A 20,257-nucleotide genomic window follows, 5' to 3' on the forward strand; every position below is an offset into this window, starting at 1 on the left:
GAACAAAGTGTATTCTAGAGATCATGACTTTCACATCCTTACTATTGCAAAAGGTACATAAAACTTTGATAAGTTAAAAACAAAGTGAACAGAAGTAAAGAATGAATAATTCAGATAAAGTTGCAAAACACCTGTATCACTTATCTCAGACAGATAATTGTGCTATGTTTACAAATGAAATAAAACAAAACGTTATAGATAAATATTTACCTAACACATGAGTTCTCAAAATACTCTAAAAAAGACATTTCTATATCCTTACTTTATAGAATGTGGTTGGATTAAATAAGTATTAGATAAGAATCAAATGCAAGCATATTAAGTAAAGATCACCAAAGTTAATAGTTGTATGCCAAGACTCCATTTCAACATCTCTATATTGACTTTGTCCAAGGTCATTTTCAGACACAAGAACAATGTAGGATTTTTTCCTTTTGATCTCAAATATATATATGTTTGGGTTTGTACCTAAAGACCAGATACTGCAAACACTTAACTTTAAATATAGGCAATTCCACTGAAGTCAATGAACTACTTACATGCTTAAAATTAAGCTCATACATAATTGTTTGAAAGATCAGGACCTTGACTGAGAATTAACTTTTTATTTTGAATGGGATGTACTAGCATTTAACATTTATATTCCAGTAGCACTTAGAGGCCAACCAGGTTGGGACCCTAGTGTGCTAGGTGTTCTACAAACATAGAAAATGGCAGACCCTTTTGCAAAGAACTTAAAAAGGAGAATATATTCCATGGATGAGACCAAAATAAGACCTGATCTACACTAGGAACTTACATTGGTATAGCTATTTCTCTCAGGGCTGTGAATTCTGCTGTTGACCTAGCTACTGCCTCTTAGGGAAGTAGATTCCCTAAGCTGATAAGAGAACCCTTCCCACCAGCATAGGTCACGTCTACACTGTTGCGCCTTAAGTGTAGAAATGCCCTAAGATGTGTGCAATTCTTGGTCAATCACAACTACCCATGTGCCTACTGTTATAAAGTTGTACTTTTCTGTATGTACAGTATAAGATTAATATGTACACTTGTATGTTGGAGCTTGCATCTTAGAAAAGCTCAGAGGGCCTTTTCTTATATTAAAGTACAAATCAAATATTACTCAGTATGTAATAGCAACCCAAAATTAACGTGTGCATAGGTCACTGAGCACCAGGTAGGAAGGACAAGGAAGACAGACAGTGATAATGAGAGAAAATATAATGCCTTAGAGGGGACACTTTCATGTAGGCATTAACCTCACAAAACATCTGCAAGTCAAAGTCATATGATGTACATCTGGCAAGTAAGTTTAGTAAGAGTGTCTTTAAAGGAAATTTAATTTCTGTATATATTAAGTGTTAATAAATCTAATTTTGAGAAAGGTAACTGCCTCTTAGGGCCCCTGAACATTCCCTTTTAAGAACCAAGTTTTCCTGGTTTTTGTTGCTTTCTTGTCTCTACTGTTGCGTAAGACAAAGAACCTGGGAGCATGAACAGAATCAGTAAAGGATGTGCAAGCTCAGAGTTCTCTGATGTGCATGCATACACCACCAACAGGCTCAGACATTTGAAAATGCTTGCAGCTACTTCCTATCTGAAGTCTGCCACCCCTCTAGAGACCCACAGAAAAGTGCTCCCTGCTTCCCACTGATCTCATCACCACCACCATCACCACCTGCTCCTCCTCCACACACCACTGTGGAAGCTTTCCATAGAGAGAGTTGTGGAAGAAAGGGATTCTGCTGTCCTCTTGCATCTTGTGCAGACACCTTTGTAAACTATTTAATACACTGTATCACCAAAGTAAAAGAGCATCACCTTGCTCCCTCTCCAAAGTCCTGGGACTCTGGGCACCGGGGTGGATAAAAATAGGATGATTTTTTATTTAAACTAAATACAGATTTCAGAAAATGTACCTATTTAAAATTACATTTGAAATTATGATAACCTATGTTGAGGCCTAAATTTACAATAATCTATTAAAATCATTTAAATTATTTTTTTAAATTATATTAAGCAGTACATGTTTGCTGCCAAAGTTTTAGTAAGTAAAACTACTGATCTGATGTAAGTCACTGGCTAAGCACCTGGAACCAGAATCTGGTGAAGCTTTGGATAGCAGTAATCAGCTTTAGATAGCTGTAGCTTCTTCTGCATATTCTCTTCATTTCAGTTTATTCAACTAGTTCATTTCAATGATGAGTTCATTCAAACTTAAGAAACTAACTGGGAGTTGAAAAAGCTGAAAAGCTTGTTTGCTTCTTCCAATCTATGATAAGAAGTGTGAGAAGATGAGATCTACTTATTCTAAAGTCCTGAAGGACATGGTGACTAGAAACAGTCAGTTCAATTCACTAACTATAGCTAAAGCTTCCGTCATTTAATAAATCAGTTTTAAAGGAAAAGCAAGTTTTGATAAACTTTTTGATCAACTTTTTTCTTATGTATCCAGGCATTTAAGGTAGTTTTATTTAACTAATAAAGCAATTTTAAATTGATGCTTTAGTGTATTTTTAATTGTATTCAGTTTCCGTCTGGATAAAGATGAACACAAATCACAAGTTAAGAATTAATCATCTAGTAAATAAGAAATGCATCATTCATCTTTTTCTAACATAATAAAAAATGCAAAATTTAAGAACCTAAATAAATGTAAGGTAAGCTATAATTGCTTAAATAAATGTGTATAAGTATAGTGCATGCACCTGGTTAGCAAAAAGAAGCCACAGATTTAGTGTAAAAGCTAAACCGAGTTGCAAATCAATGTTTTAATGTTACCAGCGAATAAAAATTAAATGTCAAAAATGGCATTACCTGTTTCCAAGTTACTGATAACTCGGAAGAAAATTATCTTGAATGCTTATGGATCAATGTCCTAACAGATAAAGCACAAGATGAGATATTTAAACGGTGTCTGCTACAGACCACCAAATCACAACAGGGAACAGAATGACTGCCTCCTTACAAATCTATCTACAATGCATAGGAAAAAAAACCTGCATAATCATGGGGGACTTCAATTGGCGTGACATGTGCTGGAAGTCTCTTGTTACCAATAGTAAAATATCCTTGGACCTTTTAAACATTATAGAGGACAATTTCCTAATTCAGTAAGTGCAATAGACAACACAGGAGAATTCTTTATTAGAGTGTGTCCTAACAGATAAAGGAAAACTGACCACAGAACTAAACGTTAATGGTAACTTAGATACAAGCGATCATGACTTGATCACATTTATAATGTTCAAGCATAATAAAATCTAGACCAGTAGTATATATACTTGGTGCTTTAATAGGGCCAATTTCACAAAGCTGAAAACAACTATGAGTAAAACCAGCTGGATGAAAATTTGCATCAGAACAGTCAGAATGATAATGATTTAAGAACACTTCACTAAGTGCCCAAAGAGTCAATGCCACATTTCAGAAAGAAGGCTTTGCTGGTTAACTGGACAGACAGGAAGAAAGCTGAACTAGTTTAGAGGGGAAGTGACAGCAGCTATAAAAAATAAGAATAATATATAACAAATGTGGAAGAAAGGGGCAGTAGACAGTAATGTTTATAAATCAGAAGTTAGGAACTACAGAAAATTGGGAAGGGAAGCCCAAAGTCACAAGGAGAAGTCTATAGCCAACACAGTTAAAGACAATAAAAAGAGTTTTTAAAATATATTAAGAACAAAAAATACTAAACAATGGTATTCCATTACTAGATGGAAACGGTAGAATTATCAATGAACTCTTCATGATTAATAAATATTTCAGTTCTGTATTCGAGGAAAAATAAATTAGATAATCTCATCCTATGGTAATAACACACTTTCTATTCCCCTAGTAACTTTGGAGGATGTTAAACAGACGTTACTAAAATTAGACATTTTTAAATCAGCAAGTCCAGATAATTTGCATCCAAGAGTTTTTTAAAAAGGAGCTGAGGAGCTTGCTGGACAATTAATATTGATTTTCAGTAAGTCTTGGAACACAGGTGAAGTTCCACATGATGGGAAGAAAGACTGTTGTGCCAAGTTTTAAAAAGAGTAAACAGGATGACCTGGGTAATTATAGACCTGACATCAATCCCGGGAAAGATAATGGAGAATATGATACAGGACTCGATTAATAAGGAATTAAAGGAGGCTCATATAATCAACATGGGTATATGGAAAATAGAGTCTCTCAAACTAACTTGTTAGTCTCTAAGATGCCACAAGTACTCCTTTTCTTTTTGCGGATACTGACTAACCGGCTGCTACTCTGACATCAAACTAACTCGACACCTTTTTTAGATGAGATTATAAATTTTGTTGATAAAGGTAACAGTATTGATGTAATATACCTAGCTTTCTGTAAGGTGTTTTGACTTGGTACCATGCAACATTTGATTAAAAAACAAAATATAAAATTAACATGGCAAACATTAAACAGAATAAAAACTGGCTAACTGGTAGGTCTTAAAATATCACTGTAAACAAACAATGATCATCAAGAGGATGCGTTTCATATGGGGTCCCACAAGGATTGATTCTTGGCTCTATGCTATTTAACATTTTTATCAATGACACTGGAAGAAAACATATCTTCACTGATAAAGTCTACAGATGACACCAAAATTGGGGGAGTGGTAAATAATGAAAAGTGGACCGGTCACTGATTCAGAGCCATCTGTATTACTTGGTCAACTGGACACAAGCAAACAATATGCATTTTAATAGGACTAAAGGGAAACATGTACATGTAGGAACAAAAGATGGGGGACTCCATCCTGGAAAGCAGTGACTGAAAAAGATTTGGGGGCCATGGTGGATAATCAGATGAACACGAGCTCCCAGAGTGTGATGCTGTGGCCAAATGAGCTAAAGCGATCCTGAGATACATAAGGAGGGGAAGCCACAGTGGGAGCAGAGAGGCTATTTTACCTCTATATGTGACACTGGTGCAATCACTGCTTGAGTACTGTGTCCAGTTCTGATAGCCATAATTAAAGAAAGATGTTGATAATTGCAGATGATCTGGCGAAGAGCCATGAGAATGATTAAATGGTTAGAAAACATGCCTTACAGTGATAGACTAAAAGCTCAATATATTTAGCTTAACAAAGGGAAGATTAAGGAGTGATGAGTACAGTCTATAAGTATCTACAGGAGGAACAAATATTTAATAATGGGTTCTTCATTCTATCAGAGAAAGCTATACTATGATCCACAGGCTGGGAGTTGAATTCAGACTGGAAATAAGGCATATGTAAGGAAATAAGTGAAGGTAATTAACCACTGGAATATTTTATCAAGGATTATGGTAGACTCTCCATTAAATTTTGAAAACAAGGTTGAATATTTTTTAAAAGATATGCTCTAGGAATTATTTTGGGGAAGTTCTTTGACCTGTATTATACAGGAGTTCAGATTAGATTATCACAATCTCTTCTAGCCTTGCAATCTATGAAAAACGTTTCTTTAGGAAAATAACTAAAAAGTACAAATGCAAAACAAGATTAAAATTGTTAATTTACAACAATCAACCCGAGTATCAATTCCATTTTAGCCAATACTGGAGTTTTCCAGGGATTGATGAACCCCATGCATTTCCCCATTTTTGCCAGACATATGCTCCATTGATGGCCATAAGCTCCTCTGAGTATCTGGGGGATGGAGAACAGTTTAGTATTCAACCCCAAGGCCTGGTTTACATTAGAAAATTAAGTTAACTTAACGACATCGCTCAAGGATATGAAAAATCCATACTCTTGAGCGAAGTAGTTAAGTCAATTTAACCCCCAGGGTAGACAGCATAGGGTTGATAGAAGAATTCTTCCATTCACCTAGCTATCACCTCCCAGCAAGGTGGATTACCTATGCCAATGGAAGAACTCTTTCTGTTGGCATAGGTAGCGTCTACAGTGAAGCATACACCAGTGGCGCTGTAGCATTTTAACATAGATATGCCCCAAGTTTATCATACAAATGGCAAGCGATCCTCCCCCACCTACCAAAAGAGGTTATGGTTCTGGACTTTTGCATCAGGCTTTGAATGCTTTTATATTCTCCTAGACTTGCAGGTGATTCATAATTTACTAAATTTTTCCACAATTCTATTTATAAATTGGCTGTCTGTATTACAAGAAATAGAGTTTTGCTCTAGATGTTCGCTCAAGGCCACCTGAGCATACAGGCAACCTGACTACGTTGTGAAAATGAAAGCTCTCTTGCAAAAGCAGATGCTGGCAATTAAGTAGACTCTACGGTTATCCTCTGGCCAAAGCTGAAGTACTTTCTATTATACAAGTTGCATCATCACTGAAGCAACTAACCCAGTGACCACTGGAAGGACCCTCATAATCACTAACACATAGTACAATGCATTTTGGAATCACCTGCTACAGGGAAAACTAGTCCAGAAAGCCTAACCCAGCTATAATGGAAAGAAACCAGATTAAGTTTAGATTTAATTACTAAATGTCAAAAGTGTCCACTCACCCATGCTAAATGAAAACAATAAACCCCTAGTGAACATGTAGATGGGGATGGTTGAAGCTATCGATTTCTAAAGTATTTAATAAATGAAAGCTTTAAAAAAGTTAAATTTCTAGTCTTTGTGATTACAAAGATCTCTTTCAAAAAGATGGATGGGGCATTATCTTCCCACTTCTGTGAGCAAATCTCTAGTACCTCTGTTATACAGCTCTCAACACTCAGACTTTGTCTACACTAAGACTTTTGCGCAGTCTGTTAAGCACTAGCAGAGATATTATTAGCTAGTCTGTCTCTACACCAGTGCTTTCCACTGTTGCAGCTGCATTGATACTAAACTAGACAAACTATACAAAGAGTTCTTGGGTGGACGCACCCTAGAAAAGTAAAGCTAGCAAAAAACTGTTTCATCGATGCTATTCAGAGCCCTAAGAGCAAACATGAAACTGTCAAGCATCAAGTAAACTTAACTCTTCTCCTAGACACTGAATCTGGAAAGGACAACCAAAAAAAAAAACAGAGGAAAAAGGTATCATAGCTGAGAAACCCATCAGGCAGGTGGCTTTGAGGCGCTGGGAAAGTGAGAGAAAGTTGCTCCTCCTCCATTCCAGCAGCTGCAAGAGGAAATGGTTCCCAATCCCCCAAATTACTCAGACATTGACCAGCTTGGATGATGATATGAAACACTAAGTTTTCAAGCAGAGTCCAAGGACAGCATCCTTGGCCATTTGCAGCTGCTAGGTGTGAAAGATGGGACATACTGGGCTTTTCACCACAACACTGGACTTCACAGCCAGACCTCCTTCCCTTGCATCTTTCATAGTGGCCTCTGGCTAATAGCTTTAGTTTACTGTTTAACAGACACCTGGTAAAAGTTTTTCAGACTCTGGATTGTGTAACAACCACATAATATACACTAGAACCTAGGCAGAAAGAGAAAAAGACTACTATGATTAGGAACCATGTTAAATGGACACATGCTATTATTTCCCTGCCCCAATATTCTGCATCCATTTCAAATACAGTTCCAAACTACAGCCTCGATGAGTCCTTAAATGGTGATGAGTGGTGCAAGCATTTTACAACCTTCTGAAGCAGCATTCAATTCTCACCCCTTTAGAAAAGCCAAGCTCAAAAAAGAGGAAAGCATAAGCAAAAAATGGTAAAACTTCATTTACTGCTTTAAGTGACAACTTTCATGTTTCTGTAATCCTATGTGAATAAAGCTACCCAGTAATAATCTCAACTCAATATTATGCAGATCAATAAGCATTGCAAGTGTCATCTGAATTTGTAAACACTGTAAAGGCAACATGTTTTGCAAGACCTATTCTGCAAATTAACATCTTTCTTAATACAAAGTAAATCAAAGTTTAATTCTTATTCAATTAAGAATATAATACGTGAAAATGTTTGCAAGAAAAACTTAAAATTTAAACATTTTTTTAAACTGTATTTTCTATATGCAGTAGATACCATGAGTTCAAACTCAGTTTCTGACACTGTCAAAAGTTGCCCGCAGTGTCCTATTATAAAAGTGATTTTAAATTATTTAACATGTTAGAAAATCTTAATCCAAATATTAACTCCAAACAACTATAGTAATTGGGCTATTCTATGTAAAGTCATATTTTCTAGTTTCCAGGCTGAAGTTTTTAAATAGTCCCAACTAGGCTCAAGACTTAACATATTAAAATGTAAATCTTTTTAACCACATCTATTCAAAAAATCTCAATTTATTTAAACTAGTACAACTCTGAGGACTAATCCGCACAAAAAGTTTACTGCTTTACCTATAATTACAGCAGAACAATGTCCTACAGCTGATGCAATTATACAGTTATAATCTGCTCATACCAGAATAATTTATTCCCATAAAAGAGGGAATAATATATACCATTATAATTTGTTGTACATCAGTGTAACTACATCCACACTAGAAGTTGTAACAGTACAGCTGTTTAAAAAAATAAATAAATCACACTCCTGAGAGTTATATAGGTATAAAATGTGTGTGTAGACCAGGACTGAATATAGACAACGCCTCAAGTAAACTTCTCATTTACATGAATTGGTACCAAGTGGCGGAGTTGCGCAGATGACTATCGAAAATGGAATGAGGGAGGAATAAACTCACACCTCTGCTATTTTTTTAGCTACAATTTTCAGCAAGTCTAGGTGACTGATCAGCAATCACACCACTTAAGGCTCTCTTCCTCCCTCTGCCCACATGACAAGAATAATTTCATTTTAAAATATAGTTATGTAAGGTGGGCAATATCTACACAATGAAATTTTATCAAAAAAATTCTCTGTAGTTGGACCTAGCATGAACAAGGAATTTTTACAAAAGCCAAAGCTTTGCCTATGCTAGAGTTTTCACCAGTACTCACAACAGTACAGCTGAACCACTAACAGTAGTTAGCAATTATAGTAAAATTCTCTAGACATGGCCAGGGTTATAAAACAAACTCATTCTTGCCTGTATGGACAAAAAAAAAAAAAAAAATACAACTATATTGGATTCCCTACCAAGTTTCTCTAACATGACTATGGCTATGTCTTTGTGCATTTTTACATCGATAATTAACTCACTTGTGATTAATTTGAACGAAGGATCGATCTAAAGACGACAATGATTATGGCACAATGTGTGTTGACTGCACCAGAGGTTTTAATAACTAGCAGCACCAGAGTAAAATTCGTGCTCAACTTCTACTATCTAGGATCTGTTGTACTGGATAACGTATCTAGATGACGCATTTTAATAGATACTAAGGTCAGAAGGGACCATTATGATCATCTAGTTTGACCTCCTGCACTATGCAGGCCACAGAATCTCACCCACCCACTCCTGCGAAAAACCTCACCTATGTCTGAGCTATTGAAGTCCTCAAATTGTGGTTTAAAGACTTCAAGGAGCAGAGAATCCTCCAGCAAGTGACCTGTGCCCCATGCTACAGAGGAAGGCGAAAAACCTCCAGGGCCTCTTCCAATCTGCCCTGGAGGAAAACTCCTTCCCGACCCCAGATATGGTGATCAGCTAAACCCTGAGCATATGGGTAAGATTCACCAGCCAGATACTACAGAAAATTCTTTCCTGGGTAACTCAGATCCCATCCATCTAATATCCCATCACAGGCCATTAGGCCTATTTACCATGAATACTTAAAGATCAATTAATTACCAAAAGCACGTTATCCCATCATACCATCTCCTCCATAAACTTAGAGTTTAATCTTAAAGCCAGATAGATCTTTTGCCCCCACTGCTTCCCTTGGAAGGCTATTCCAAAATTTCACTCCTCTGATGGTTAGAAACCTTCAAGTCTAAACTTCCTGGTGGCCAGTTTATATCCATTTGTTCTTGTGTTCACATTGGTACTGAGCTTAAATAATTCCTCTCCCTCTCTGGTATTTATCTCCCCTCAACCTTCTTTTAGTTAGGCTAAACAAGTCAAGCTCCTTAAGTCTCCTTTCATAAGACAAGTTTTCCATGCCTCGGATCATCCTAGTAGCCCTTCTCTGAATTCATCCTTCTTAAACATGGGAGACCAGAACTGCACACAGTATTCCAGGTGAGGTCTCACCAATGCCTTGTATAACGGTACTAAAACCTCCTTATCCCTACTGGAAATACCTCTCCTGATGCATCCCAAAACCGCATTAGCTTTTTTCACAACTATATCACATTGACAGCTCATAGTCATCCTATGATCAACCAATACTCCAAGGTCCTTCTCCTCCTCCATTACTTCTAATTGAGACATCCCCAGATTATAACTAAAATTCTTGTTATTAGTCCCTAAATGCATAACCTTACACTTCTCACTATTAAATTTCATCCTATTACTATTACTCCAGTTTACAAGGTCATCCAGATCCTCCTGTATGGTATCCCGATCCTTCTCTGAATTGACAATACCTCCCAGCTCTGTATCATCTGCAAACTTTATTAGCACACTTCCACTTTTTGTGCCTAGGTCAGTAATAAAAAGATTAAATAAGATTGGTCCCAAAACCGATCCCTGAGGAACTCCACTGGAACCTCCCTCCAGCTTGACAGTTCAGCTTTCAGTTGGACCCATTGTAGTCTCCCCTTTAACTAATTCCTTATCCACCTTTCAATGTTCATATTGATCCCCATCTTTTCCAATTTAACTAATAATTTCCCATGTGGCACGGTATCAAATGCCTTACTGAAATCTAGGTAAATTAGATCCACTGCGTTTCCTTTGTCTAAAAAATCTGTTACTTTCTCAAAGAAGAGATCTGGTTGGTGTGGCAAGATCTACCTTTTGTAAAACCATGTTGTATTTTGCCCCATTTACCATTGACCTCAATGTCCTTAACTACTTTCTCCTTCAAAATTTTTTCCAAGACCTTGCATACAACAGATGTCAAACTAACTGGCCTGTAGTTACCCAGATCACTTTTTTTTCATTTCTTAAAAATAGGAACTATGTTAGCAATTCTCCAATCATACGGTACAACTCCTGAGTTTACAAATTCATTCAAAATTCTTGCTAATGAGCTTGCAATTTCAGGTGCCAATTCCTTAATATTCTTGAAGATTATCTGGGCCCCCCGATTTAGTCCCATTAAGCTGTTTCAGTTTCACTTCTACCTCAGATATGGTAATATCTACCTCCATATCCTCATTCCCATTTGTCATGCTACCATTATCCCTAAGATCCTCTTTAGCCTTATTAAAGACTGAGGCAAAGTATTTGTTTAGATATTGGGCCATGCCTAGATTATCCGTAACCTCCACTCCATCCTCAGTGTTTAGCGGTCCCACTTCTTTCTTAGTTTTCTTATTTATATGGCTATAGAACCTTTTACTATTGGTTTTAATTTCCTTTGCAAGGTCCAACTCTACTCGACTTTTAGCCTGTCTCACTTTATCCCTACATGTTCTGACCTCAATAAGGTAGTTATCCTTGCTGATCCCTCCCATCTTCCACTCCCTGTATGCTTTCTGCTTTTTCGTAATCACCTCTCTAAGATGCTTGCTCATCCAGCTTGGTCTACAACTCCTGCCTATGAATTTTTTCCCCTTTCTTGGGATACAGGCTTCCGATAGCTTCTGCAGCCTTGATTTAAAGTAATCCCAGGCCTCCTCTACCTTTAGATCCATAAGTTCTTCAGTCCAATCCACTTCCCTAACTAATTTCCTTAATTTTTGAAAGTCAGCCCTTTTGAAATCAAAAACCCTAGTTGCAGGTTTATTTTTGTTAATCCTTCCCTTCAGTTTGAACTGAATTAGCTCATGATCACTTGAAACAAGATTATCCCCTACAACCATTTCTTCTATGAGATCCTCACTACTCACCAAAACCAAATCTAAAATGGCATCCCCTCTAGTCGGTTCAGCAACTACTTGATGAAGGAATCCATCAGCTATCGCACCTAGGAAAATCTGAGCCTTATTATTATTACTAGTACTGGTCCTCCAGTCTATATCTGGGAAGTTGAAGTCTTCCATGATCATGCAGTTTCCATTAGTCTTTACTTTATTAAAAACATTAAAGGGGGCTCTATCCATATCCATATTAGATCCCGGAGCTCTATAGCACACCCCAAACACTATTCCAGGGGAGGTTCTACAAGTTTTCTTCCCCAACATAATTTTTGCCCAGACAGACTGTCTTATCCATTGCATCGCTTCTTATTTCTTTACATTCTATCTCATCATTGATATACAATGCTACTCCACCATCTTTACCTTTATTTCGGTCTTTCCTAAAGCACATACCCTTCAATACCTGTAGTCCAGTCATGACTACTATTCCACCATGTTTCTGTTATTCCTATAATATCTGGTTTCATTTCCTGCACCTGTAGCTCTAGTTCCTCCATTTTGTTACCTAGGCTCCTCGCATTGAGCATCAAGATATGGGTTTACCAGACATTCATTTTGAGCATGCTGCTGTATAGTGGAGAGACTTGGACCACCTACAGTAGAGGTAAGAGAAGGCTAGCCACCTTCCATCCCGCATTCCAATCATCACGTGGGAAACCAAAGTTTCTAACACTGAAGTACCTGAAAAAGCAAAATTACCAAGTCTCAAACACAGACATGTCCTTCGCTTGATCATCTGTGCCTGGTAGACACAATGGACACATTCCAAAGGTCTCCTGTATGGAGAACTTGCAGATGCTCCAACGCCATTAGGCCACCCTAGGTTCAAAGTCAAGGATGGCTGCAAGAGAAACTTGAATACTTTCAGCGTCAACACTGCAAGCTGGGAAGATTACACCTAGGGAAATTCTGCGCTACTACAGTGCAGTAGAAAAATGCACCCCCTGAAGATCTTCTTTGCTTCCTTGCAGAAAATGGTTTCTAGAGGGAAGCAAAGAGAAGTTGCACCAGTACTCACTCACCCCGCCCTGGCAGCTCAGCCATGTCAGTTCAGACAGCCAGGGGGAGAAGTAAAACACTGGGGGAAGGGGAGTCTGGGGATGCCCCAGCCACTTAAGGACATTAGTCCCAGCTGGGGGGGAGGGGCACCCCCCGCCGCAGAGGGAAGGGAAAGACAGAGACCGAGTTCCCCCTTCCCTGTACACAGAGCAGCCAGGGCTAAGTCAGATCAAGCCCCAGAAACTTCCCTGGCTGCAGGAAGCTCTTCACCATGGGGAGGGAGGTCCAGGTGTGGAGGTGAGGTTCAGTGGGGGGTTGGGAATGGGGGGGATCCGGATGCACTGGAGTTGGGCAGACAGGGGGAGCAGCTTCCTGTACAATTACCCTGCCTCCCACTAAGCTCTTTCCGCATAAGGAGCGTCCCCCACATCCAGAATCCCCTCACCAAGCCCCGCAAATCCCTACCCCACTGAGCCTCACCCCTTGCATCAGGAGCCCCTCACCCCACTGAGCCCCAGCTAGCTGCACCCTGATCCCGCCACCCCACCAAGTCCCAGTCCCCCAGCCCCCTCCCCCACTGAGCCCTATCACCTTCACCTGGACTCCCCTAATGACTCTCATTCCCCCTGCACCCAGAACCCCGCACTAAGCTCCCACATAGAATCCTGGTACACTTGAGGGGATTCTGAAACAAAAAAAATGTAAATTCTGCAAAGTTCTGCATATTTTAATTGTCAAAATAACAAACACTATAACAATATAATCACACCATTTTCAATTATTTTGGTAATGTATTTCAAAATACTTGTCAACAAATAATTGAAAATGATGTGATTATATTGTTATAGTATTTGTATTTGTCAAGGTTCCCTCCTCACTCTGAACTCTAAGGTACATATGTGTGGATCTGCATGAAAGACCCCCTAAGCTTATTCTTACCAGCTTAGGTTAAAAGCTGCCACCACGAAAGTGTTACACAAAGAACAGGGAAAGTGCCCACTTGGAAACGTCTTCTCCCCCCCATCCCCCCAAGCACTACACCCCCTTTCCTGGGGAAGGCATGATAAAAATTCTCACCAATTTGCATAGGTGAACACAGACCCAAACCCTTGGATCTTAAGAACAATGAAAAGCAATCAGGTTCTTAAAAAAAGAATTTTGATTATAGAGATGATTCTTTTACTTTTTCTTTAAAATCAGCATGGTAAATACGTTCCAGGGTAATCAGATTCAAAACATAGAGAATCCCTCTAGGCAAAACCTTAAGTTACAAAAAGATACAAAAACAGGAATATACATGCCATTCAACACAACTTATTTTATCAGCCATTTAAACAAAACAGAATCTAATGCATATCTAACTAGATTGCTTACTGACTTTTTACAGGAGTTCTGACCTGCATTCCTGCTCTGGTCCCGGCAAAAGCATCACAGAGACAGACAAGACCTTTGTTTCTCCCCCCCGCCCCCGCAACCTTTGAAAGTATCTCTCTCCTCATTGGTCATTTTGGTCAGGTGCCAGCGAGGTTATCTTAGCTTCTTAACCCTTTACAGGTGAAAGGGTTTTTCCTCTGGCCAGGAGGGATTTAAAAGGTGTTTACCCTTCCCTTTATATTTATGACAGTATTATACTGATAATTAAAATATGCAGAATTTTACAGGATTTTAGAATATTGTGCGCAGAACTTTTAAATTGTTGGGGCAGAATTACCTCAGGAATAGAAGATGCAGATAAGCAACAGGCTACAATGGAGGGCTGTACTGCACCAGAGAGTCAAAAATGCTGAAGATAGGTAGTTGACAGAGAGGAAAGTGGAGAGATGAGAAATGTAGCAGGCTTCAAGCACTAATAGCATACCAGCTTCTTCTTCTGGCCCCAGCCTTATGCCTGCATTATCTGTGGCAAGCTACTATGACTTCAGAATTGGACTTTTTAAGTGCTTGCGATGCTTACACCATTGTCTTTTAAGATGGACAGTTGACATTCCATCACATAGCTAAATCAACGTAAAATCTTAGTGGAGACAAGACTGTACTTTTTACCTCAGTGTAACTAGTCAAAGTTAATACTGCTCACTCCCATCTGGGGTTGATCCTGGCCTACCTATATCAACGGAGAAGTACAGAGCCTTTTCTCTACCACAGGGGTGGGCAAACTTTTTGGGCCAAGTGCCACATCTGAGTGGGGAAATTGTATGCAGGGTCAGGTCAGGAGATTGGGGTGCAGGAGGGAGTGTAGGAGGGGGTGCAGGAATGGGCTCAAGGCAAGGGATTGGGGCAGAGAAGGGGTGCAGACTGCAGCAGGGGGCTCAGGGCAGGGATTTGGAGTGCACAGAGGTGCAGCAGGGGGCTCAGGGCAGGGAGTTGGGATGCAGGAGGGGTGCGAGGTGCAGGCAGGGAGTTGGGGTGCGGAGTGCAAGAGCGGTTCAGACTCCGGCTCGGCACCGCTTACCTAAAGCGGCTCCGGGGTGGCAGCGGCACACACCGCGGCCAGGGCGGCTCTCTGCATGCCTGCCCTGGCCCCAAGCCGCACCGCTCTGGGAAGCGGTCGGAATCATGGCACTGCGCAGCCCTTGGGGGAGGGAGGGCACAGGGCTCCGCGCGCTGCCCTTGCCACGCCTCCAGGTACCTCCCCCGAAACTCCCATTGGCCAAGGTTCCCTGTTTCCGGCCATTAGAAGCTGCAGGGGGTGGTGCTGGGAGGCAAGGGCAATGCACAGAGTACTCTGCCCCCCCCAAAGCCCGGGGCCCCAGGGCTTGGTGCCAGCCAATTCTGAGAGCGGTACGGGGCCTGCAACACCACGGGGGGCAATCCCGTGGGCTGGATCCAAAGCCCTGAGGTGCCCAATCCAGCCCACAGTTTGCCCACCCCTGCTCTACCAGGATTTTATAACGAGATAGCTAACATTCATTGTAAACACACACTTTCGGCAAGGAAGGCATAGCCATAGCCTTATATTAAGAGCCTGTCTTCACCAGACTTTTGGCTGACAATTAACTCAGGGTACTTAATGTTTGTGAAGGCTTGCGTGGACACATCCCCCACATGTGAACTAAGTGATCAAGTCACTCAAGGCACAAAAGTCTAGCGTAAACATACCTTAAGGGTCTCTATACAACTGAAAAACTATGGTTTTAGGGGTGTTTTGAAAGGGGAGAGGGTTAAGTTTACCTTGGAATACCACAGTGATGATTTGAGAGCCTAAATTATACAAATTAAACTGCAATACCCTCCAACAATGATAGTCATCCAGTGACTAACTCATGATCCATTTGGCTCGCTTAGCTGCAGCTCTCTTTTTGGACTATGAAACTTTTTCAAACTACATTAGATGTTTGAGCTGCTAAAACTATAATTTTGAATATGCATTAAAATCTATTACTTGTTGTTACTCCTCTTTTGGCAATAATCAAGATATCTGCTACCAATCGTGATTCTAAGATTGGAATTTTCAAAACAAGTATTCCAAAATTATTTCATAAGTCTCATTTTTAGTATGTTAGCAAGCCCACAGGTTTTTATAAACTATTTCTTGTGACCCACAGAACAATAAAAATAATAAAAATAAAGTAAAGATGTTCTTCTGTACATCATTTACCAGAATACTCTACAGCAGGGGTTCTCAATCTTTTTCTAAGTCCCGTCCCCTCCCCACCCCCAACATGCTATAAAAACTCCACAGCTCTCCTGTTCCACAACAACTTTTTCTGCATATAAATGCTAGAGCCTGCATTAGGGGATAGCAAGCAGGGCAACTGCATGGAGCCCCACAAAGCTAAGCTTTGACTTCAGCCCTGGATGGCAGGGCTCAGGGCAGTATGGCTTCGGCTTTTTGCCCTAGGCCCAGAAGAGTCTAATGCCGGCCCTGCTTGGCAGACCCCCTGAAATCTGCTCACAGCCTCCCAGGAGGCCTTGGACCACTGGTTGAGAACTGCTGCTTTACAGCTCAAAAAGCTTTACAGCTTTAATAGAAATCCTTGTGCCTGGGCTCTTTGAGTCATGCTTACATACCACTGTTTTTTCCTTGAATCGTCACAAATAAAAAAAATTAGTTTCTGTATAAAAGATGTTTTAGATTCCTCTCTCTAAATGAGTATCAAAATATTTACTGCATTCATTTTCATCCCTGGTCTTTACAAGAAGAGTTGCATTTGTGTAACTCAATTGATCTTAAATGTCACTAGTTACACAGGTGCAAACACCTAGCACATTCCTTGTTTACAGTTAAAAAAAAGCTTAGCTCAGTTTAAGTTTACTTCTGGGAGTGCACTACCAGAACTAGATCAATTCTGAATCAATTTAGTTTGTTTTCAAGCCCCCATGCCTATCCATTCTTTTCTTTGGCCACGCCTGCTATTACTTTTAAGTCTAAGAAACAAAACCAAATGCATTAAATTTAAGTTGAATAAACTTGGGCGCACCATTAGTTACTTACAGTGGGTGGATGAAGAAAAGCCAGCGAGAACATATGCCAGCTCCCAGCAATTCATTAGCATGTTGGGGTTAATCCTGGCCACCAAGAGTTAACCCCTGATGCTCCCTCCACGCCGAAGAGTTGCAGGCACAGCTGGCGAGATCAAGTCCGGGATAACACCCTCAAACCCCAGGAGAAAACGCGCAGCGGTAGTGAAGAAAAATCACTTCTCCCTTGGCTCGGAAGCGGAGTACGCAGCTACCTACGGACCGTTTCTGCCCCACGCTCGGGAGTTAAGCTGAGGGAGACCCCGCCAAACCCAGCAGGAAACACAGACCGAGGAGCCTCTCACCCCAACCCTTCCCACCGGCAGGCCGCGGGACCCGCAGCGGACACAAGCCTCCTTCCCCGCGCACGCCACGAGCCCACACGCACCTGGGACTCCGCACAAGACACTAAGGCCCTCGCAGGAGTCACCAGCCGAACCCGCGGGCCGGGCGCCGCTAGCCCATGGCGCTACCCGAACGCAGCTCCCGTGTTCCCTGCACGCCCAGCGCGGCCCAACCTCCCCGGGGCCCTCCCCGTCGCTCACCATGTTGCTGCCGCCTCCCGCTGCCACTCCAGCCGCCCAGCCTCTCCCCGCTCCGAGCACATAAATCCGCGTGTGCCCCGCACAGGCAGCTGCCGAAGGTTAGGTGGGGGGGGGGGGGGGTCTCGGCACGCAGCAAGCCAGGCTCCCCGGCAGACGCCAGCCCCGCACCAGCTTCTGCCCGGCTCACACCTCCCGAAGGTCACGCTAGGACCCCACTGCCCAAGGACCCTTTGAGCGGCTAAGCCAATTGCCTGCACAAACAGGAGCCCGCACTTCACCCCGCACCAGATCCACTGACGCTCTCGCCTCGCCGGGGAGGCTGACAACACGCAGGCAGGCAGCATAGCCGCCTGCCCCGGGCAACAGCTGTAGCTCTGCCTGCTTCTTTCCGTCAGGCGCGACCGGGCCAGCCTACGCCGCAGAAAGCTCAGGGCGGCGGCGGGACCCCGTTCACGTGACACGGGAGGTCAGCCCCAGAGACCCCACGCCGCGAGGGAGAGAACGATCTAGGGCGCCCACCCGAGTTCCTAACACCTTCTACCCCGCTACCGTCCCACCCGTGCCCGGCGGGCCCGTGTGAGGGCGGGCGGGCGGGCGGGCTGCAGAGGAGGGGCTGGGGCACTGAGCGCAGGTGGCTAAGCGGGGCCGGCCGGCCCTGGGAAGCCGGATCGGGAGAAGAGGTGTCGGGGGCTGGAGCTGGGCCGCGTGTTCGGATCGTTCTCCGGCGGGAGGGTCGTGAGCGAGGCTAGGGCTGCCGAGCCTGAGGCACTGAAGTCACTGGCACAAGCCGCGACTCTGAGAACGGGAGAGCACGGGGATGGAAGGTGCCGCTTGTGCGCCTGCGCCGCCGTGACGCCCGCCGGCCTTCTCTTAAGCATGCGCGCTAAGAGCGGCAGACATCTTGTGAAAGCCGCTGAACCCGGAAGTGGCGCGGGTGGTTTTGGGTGACAGAAGTCGCTTGCGTGGTCCCCTGTGGGGCGGGGCGCGCGGCGGGGACCTGAAGCTGGTGGACCCAGCGGCTCCTCCCCGCCTCTCGCCGGGGCGGCGGCGGCTCTCGCGGCTGCAGTCCTCTGCTTGTGGCGCAGGGGCGGCCGGTGAGCCCTGCCCGGGGCGGGGGGAGGAGGCAGCTGAATGTTGTTCGTAGGGAGCCGGGGACCCCCGTGCAACCGCCCTGCTCGTGCACCAGCTCCTGGGGCGCCACCCTGGGCATACGTCACGCCCCCCCGCCGCCCTCGCAACCCACAGGTCTGCTCCCCCCGCCACGCTAGCCCCAGAGGGACCTGCTGCCCACCCCGCAGGCCATACGGAAGGACGAGCGGGCCTAGCCCCTCCACATTTCGCTTGCAGCTCCGGAGCGATCTGCTCCGCCATGCGACTGTGCTAACGTGAGGTGATGCAGCGTCATGGGCACCAGCGCGGGCAATCACCCAGCCCCTCACACCTGCTACGATGACGTTCTTCGTCTCCCCGGCGTGTACCCACCTCTGTATGTGTGACCCCCAAGAATCCATGCCCCTCGCCTTGAAATCCATCTACTCACCGCAAGCGCACGCTGCTATGGGGATGTGCATTACCCACAGGGTGTGTGATCTCAGCCACCCTGTACTAGGACAGTCCCCTTGTTCGTCATTGCAGGTGATGCTTCAGAACCAGGAGTTTTTACATCTGTTTACTAGAAGAGAGAGTTTTGGGAGCAGAATATTTTGTGCTGGTTGGAAATTGGAGTTAGTATATAATACCTTTCCTCAACAGAACTATGAGAGCTATAGCTTCTCACACTCATCCAACCTGGAAGCAGGCCTATCTCTCACACAAGAGAACATGCACTATCTGCCATTCAGTCCGGAATCAATTGTATAGTGCATGAAGACGTGTATAGTTCATGAGAGAATGAACTCACCAACCACTTTCCAGTCTGGAAACAACCCTACTACACAGAAACAAGAGTGCATGAGATGTCTAGACCCACTCCCACACACACAAGAAGCAAAATGTGATCACCATCACCTGGCTTGGAAATGTCACCCTGACACACATACAAGGCAGCTCACTCCTCCTTGGCCTGGAAGTAGCCCTTTCCCCATGTTCCCAATACAGAGTGTTCATGGCCACCATCCTCTGGTTTGGAAATAGCTACACCAAGCTGAAAGCTTCCCAAAAATACCTAAGAGAACATGTGCCTATTTTATTGGTATCTTGAAGTTTCCTCATCCCACCCCTACACACACAAGAGAATACATACACTCTATTATCTGCCCTGAAGGCAGCCTACATGCACCAACCTCACTCCTATCTTAAACCAGTCCTAGAAGACAGCATGGGTTCACTTTGTTCTTGTTCATTCAGCTTAGCCCACCAAATCAATGTGTGCTCCCTTTGCTTCCGTGCTGTCCCAACAGAACATGCCTTCACACCTAC

General features: G+C 42.9%; 1 protein-coding gene across 6 annotated transcripts in view; it reads right to left on the reverse strand.

Moving 5' to 3' along the window:
- The window catches only part of TMEM161B (transmembrane protein 161B), a 125,032-nt gene extending 106,976 nt beyond the window's left edge, over window positions 1-18,056 (reverse strand). For 2 of the 6 annotated variants that reach the window (XR_006281237.1, XR_006281236.1), the window contains exon 1: window positions 17,840-18,044. Coding sequence is in view for 3 of the 6 variants with exons in the window: in XM_038401895.2 (XP_038257823.1) it covers window positions 17,840-17,901 (62 nt within the window). In the remaining 3 variants the exon portion in view is untranslated. Of the gene's footprint in view, window positions 1-2,817; window positions 2,837-17,268; window positions 17,707-17,839 lie in introns of those variants that run through there. The other 4 variants (XM_038401898.2, XM_038401895.2, XM_038401897.2 and 1 more) reach the window with 4 other exon arrangements.
- Between the last annotated feature and the right edge of the window lie 2,201 nt (window positions 18,057-20,257).

The sequence above is a fragment of the Dermochelys coriacea genome, chromosome 5 (assembly GCF_009764565.3).
Source record: "Dermochelys coriacea isolate rDerCor1 chromosome 5, rDerCor1.pri.v4, whole genome shotgun sequence".
In the NCBI taxonomy this organism is placed as follows: domain Eukaryota; kingdom Metazoa; phylum Chordata; order Testudines; family Dermochelyidae; genus Dermochelys; species Dermochelys coriacea.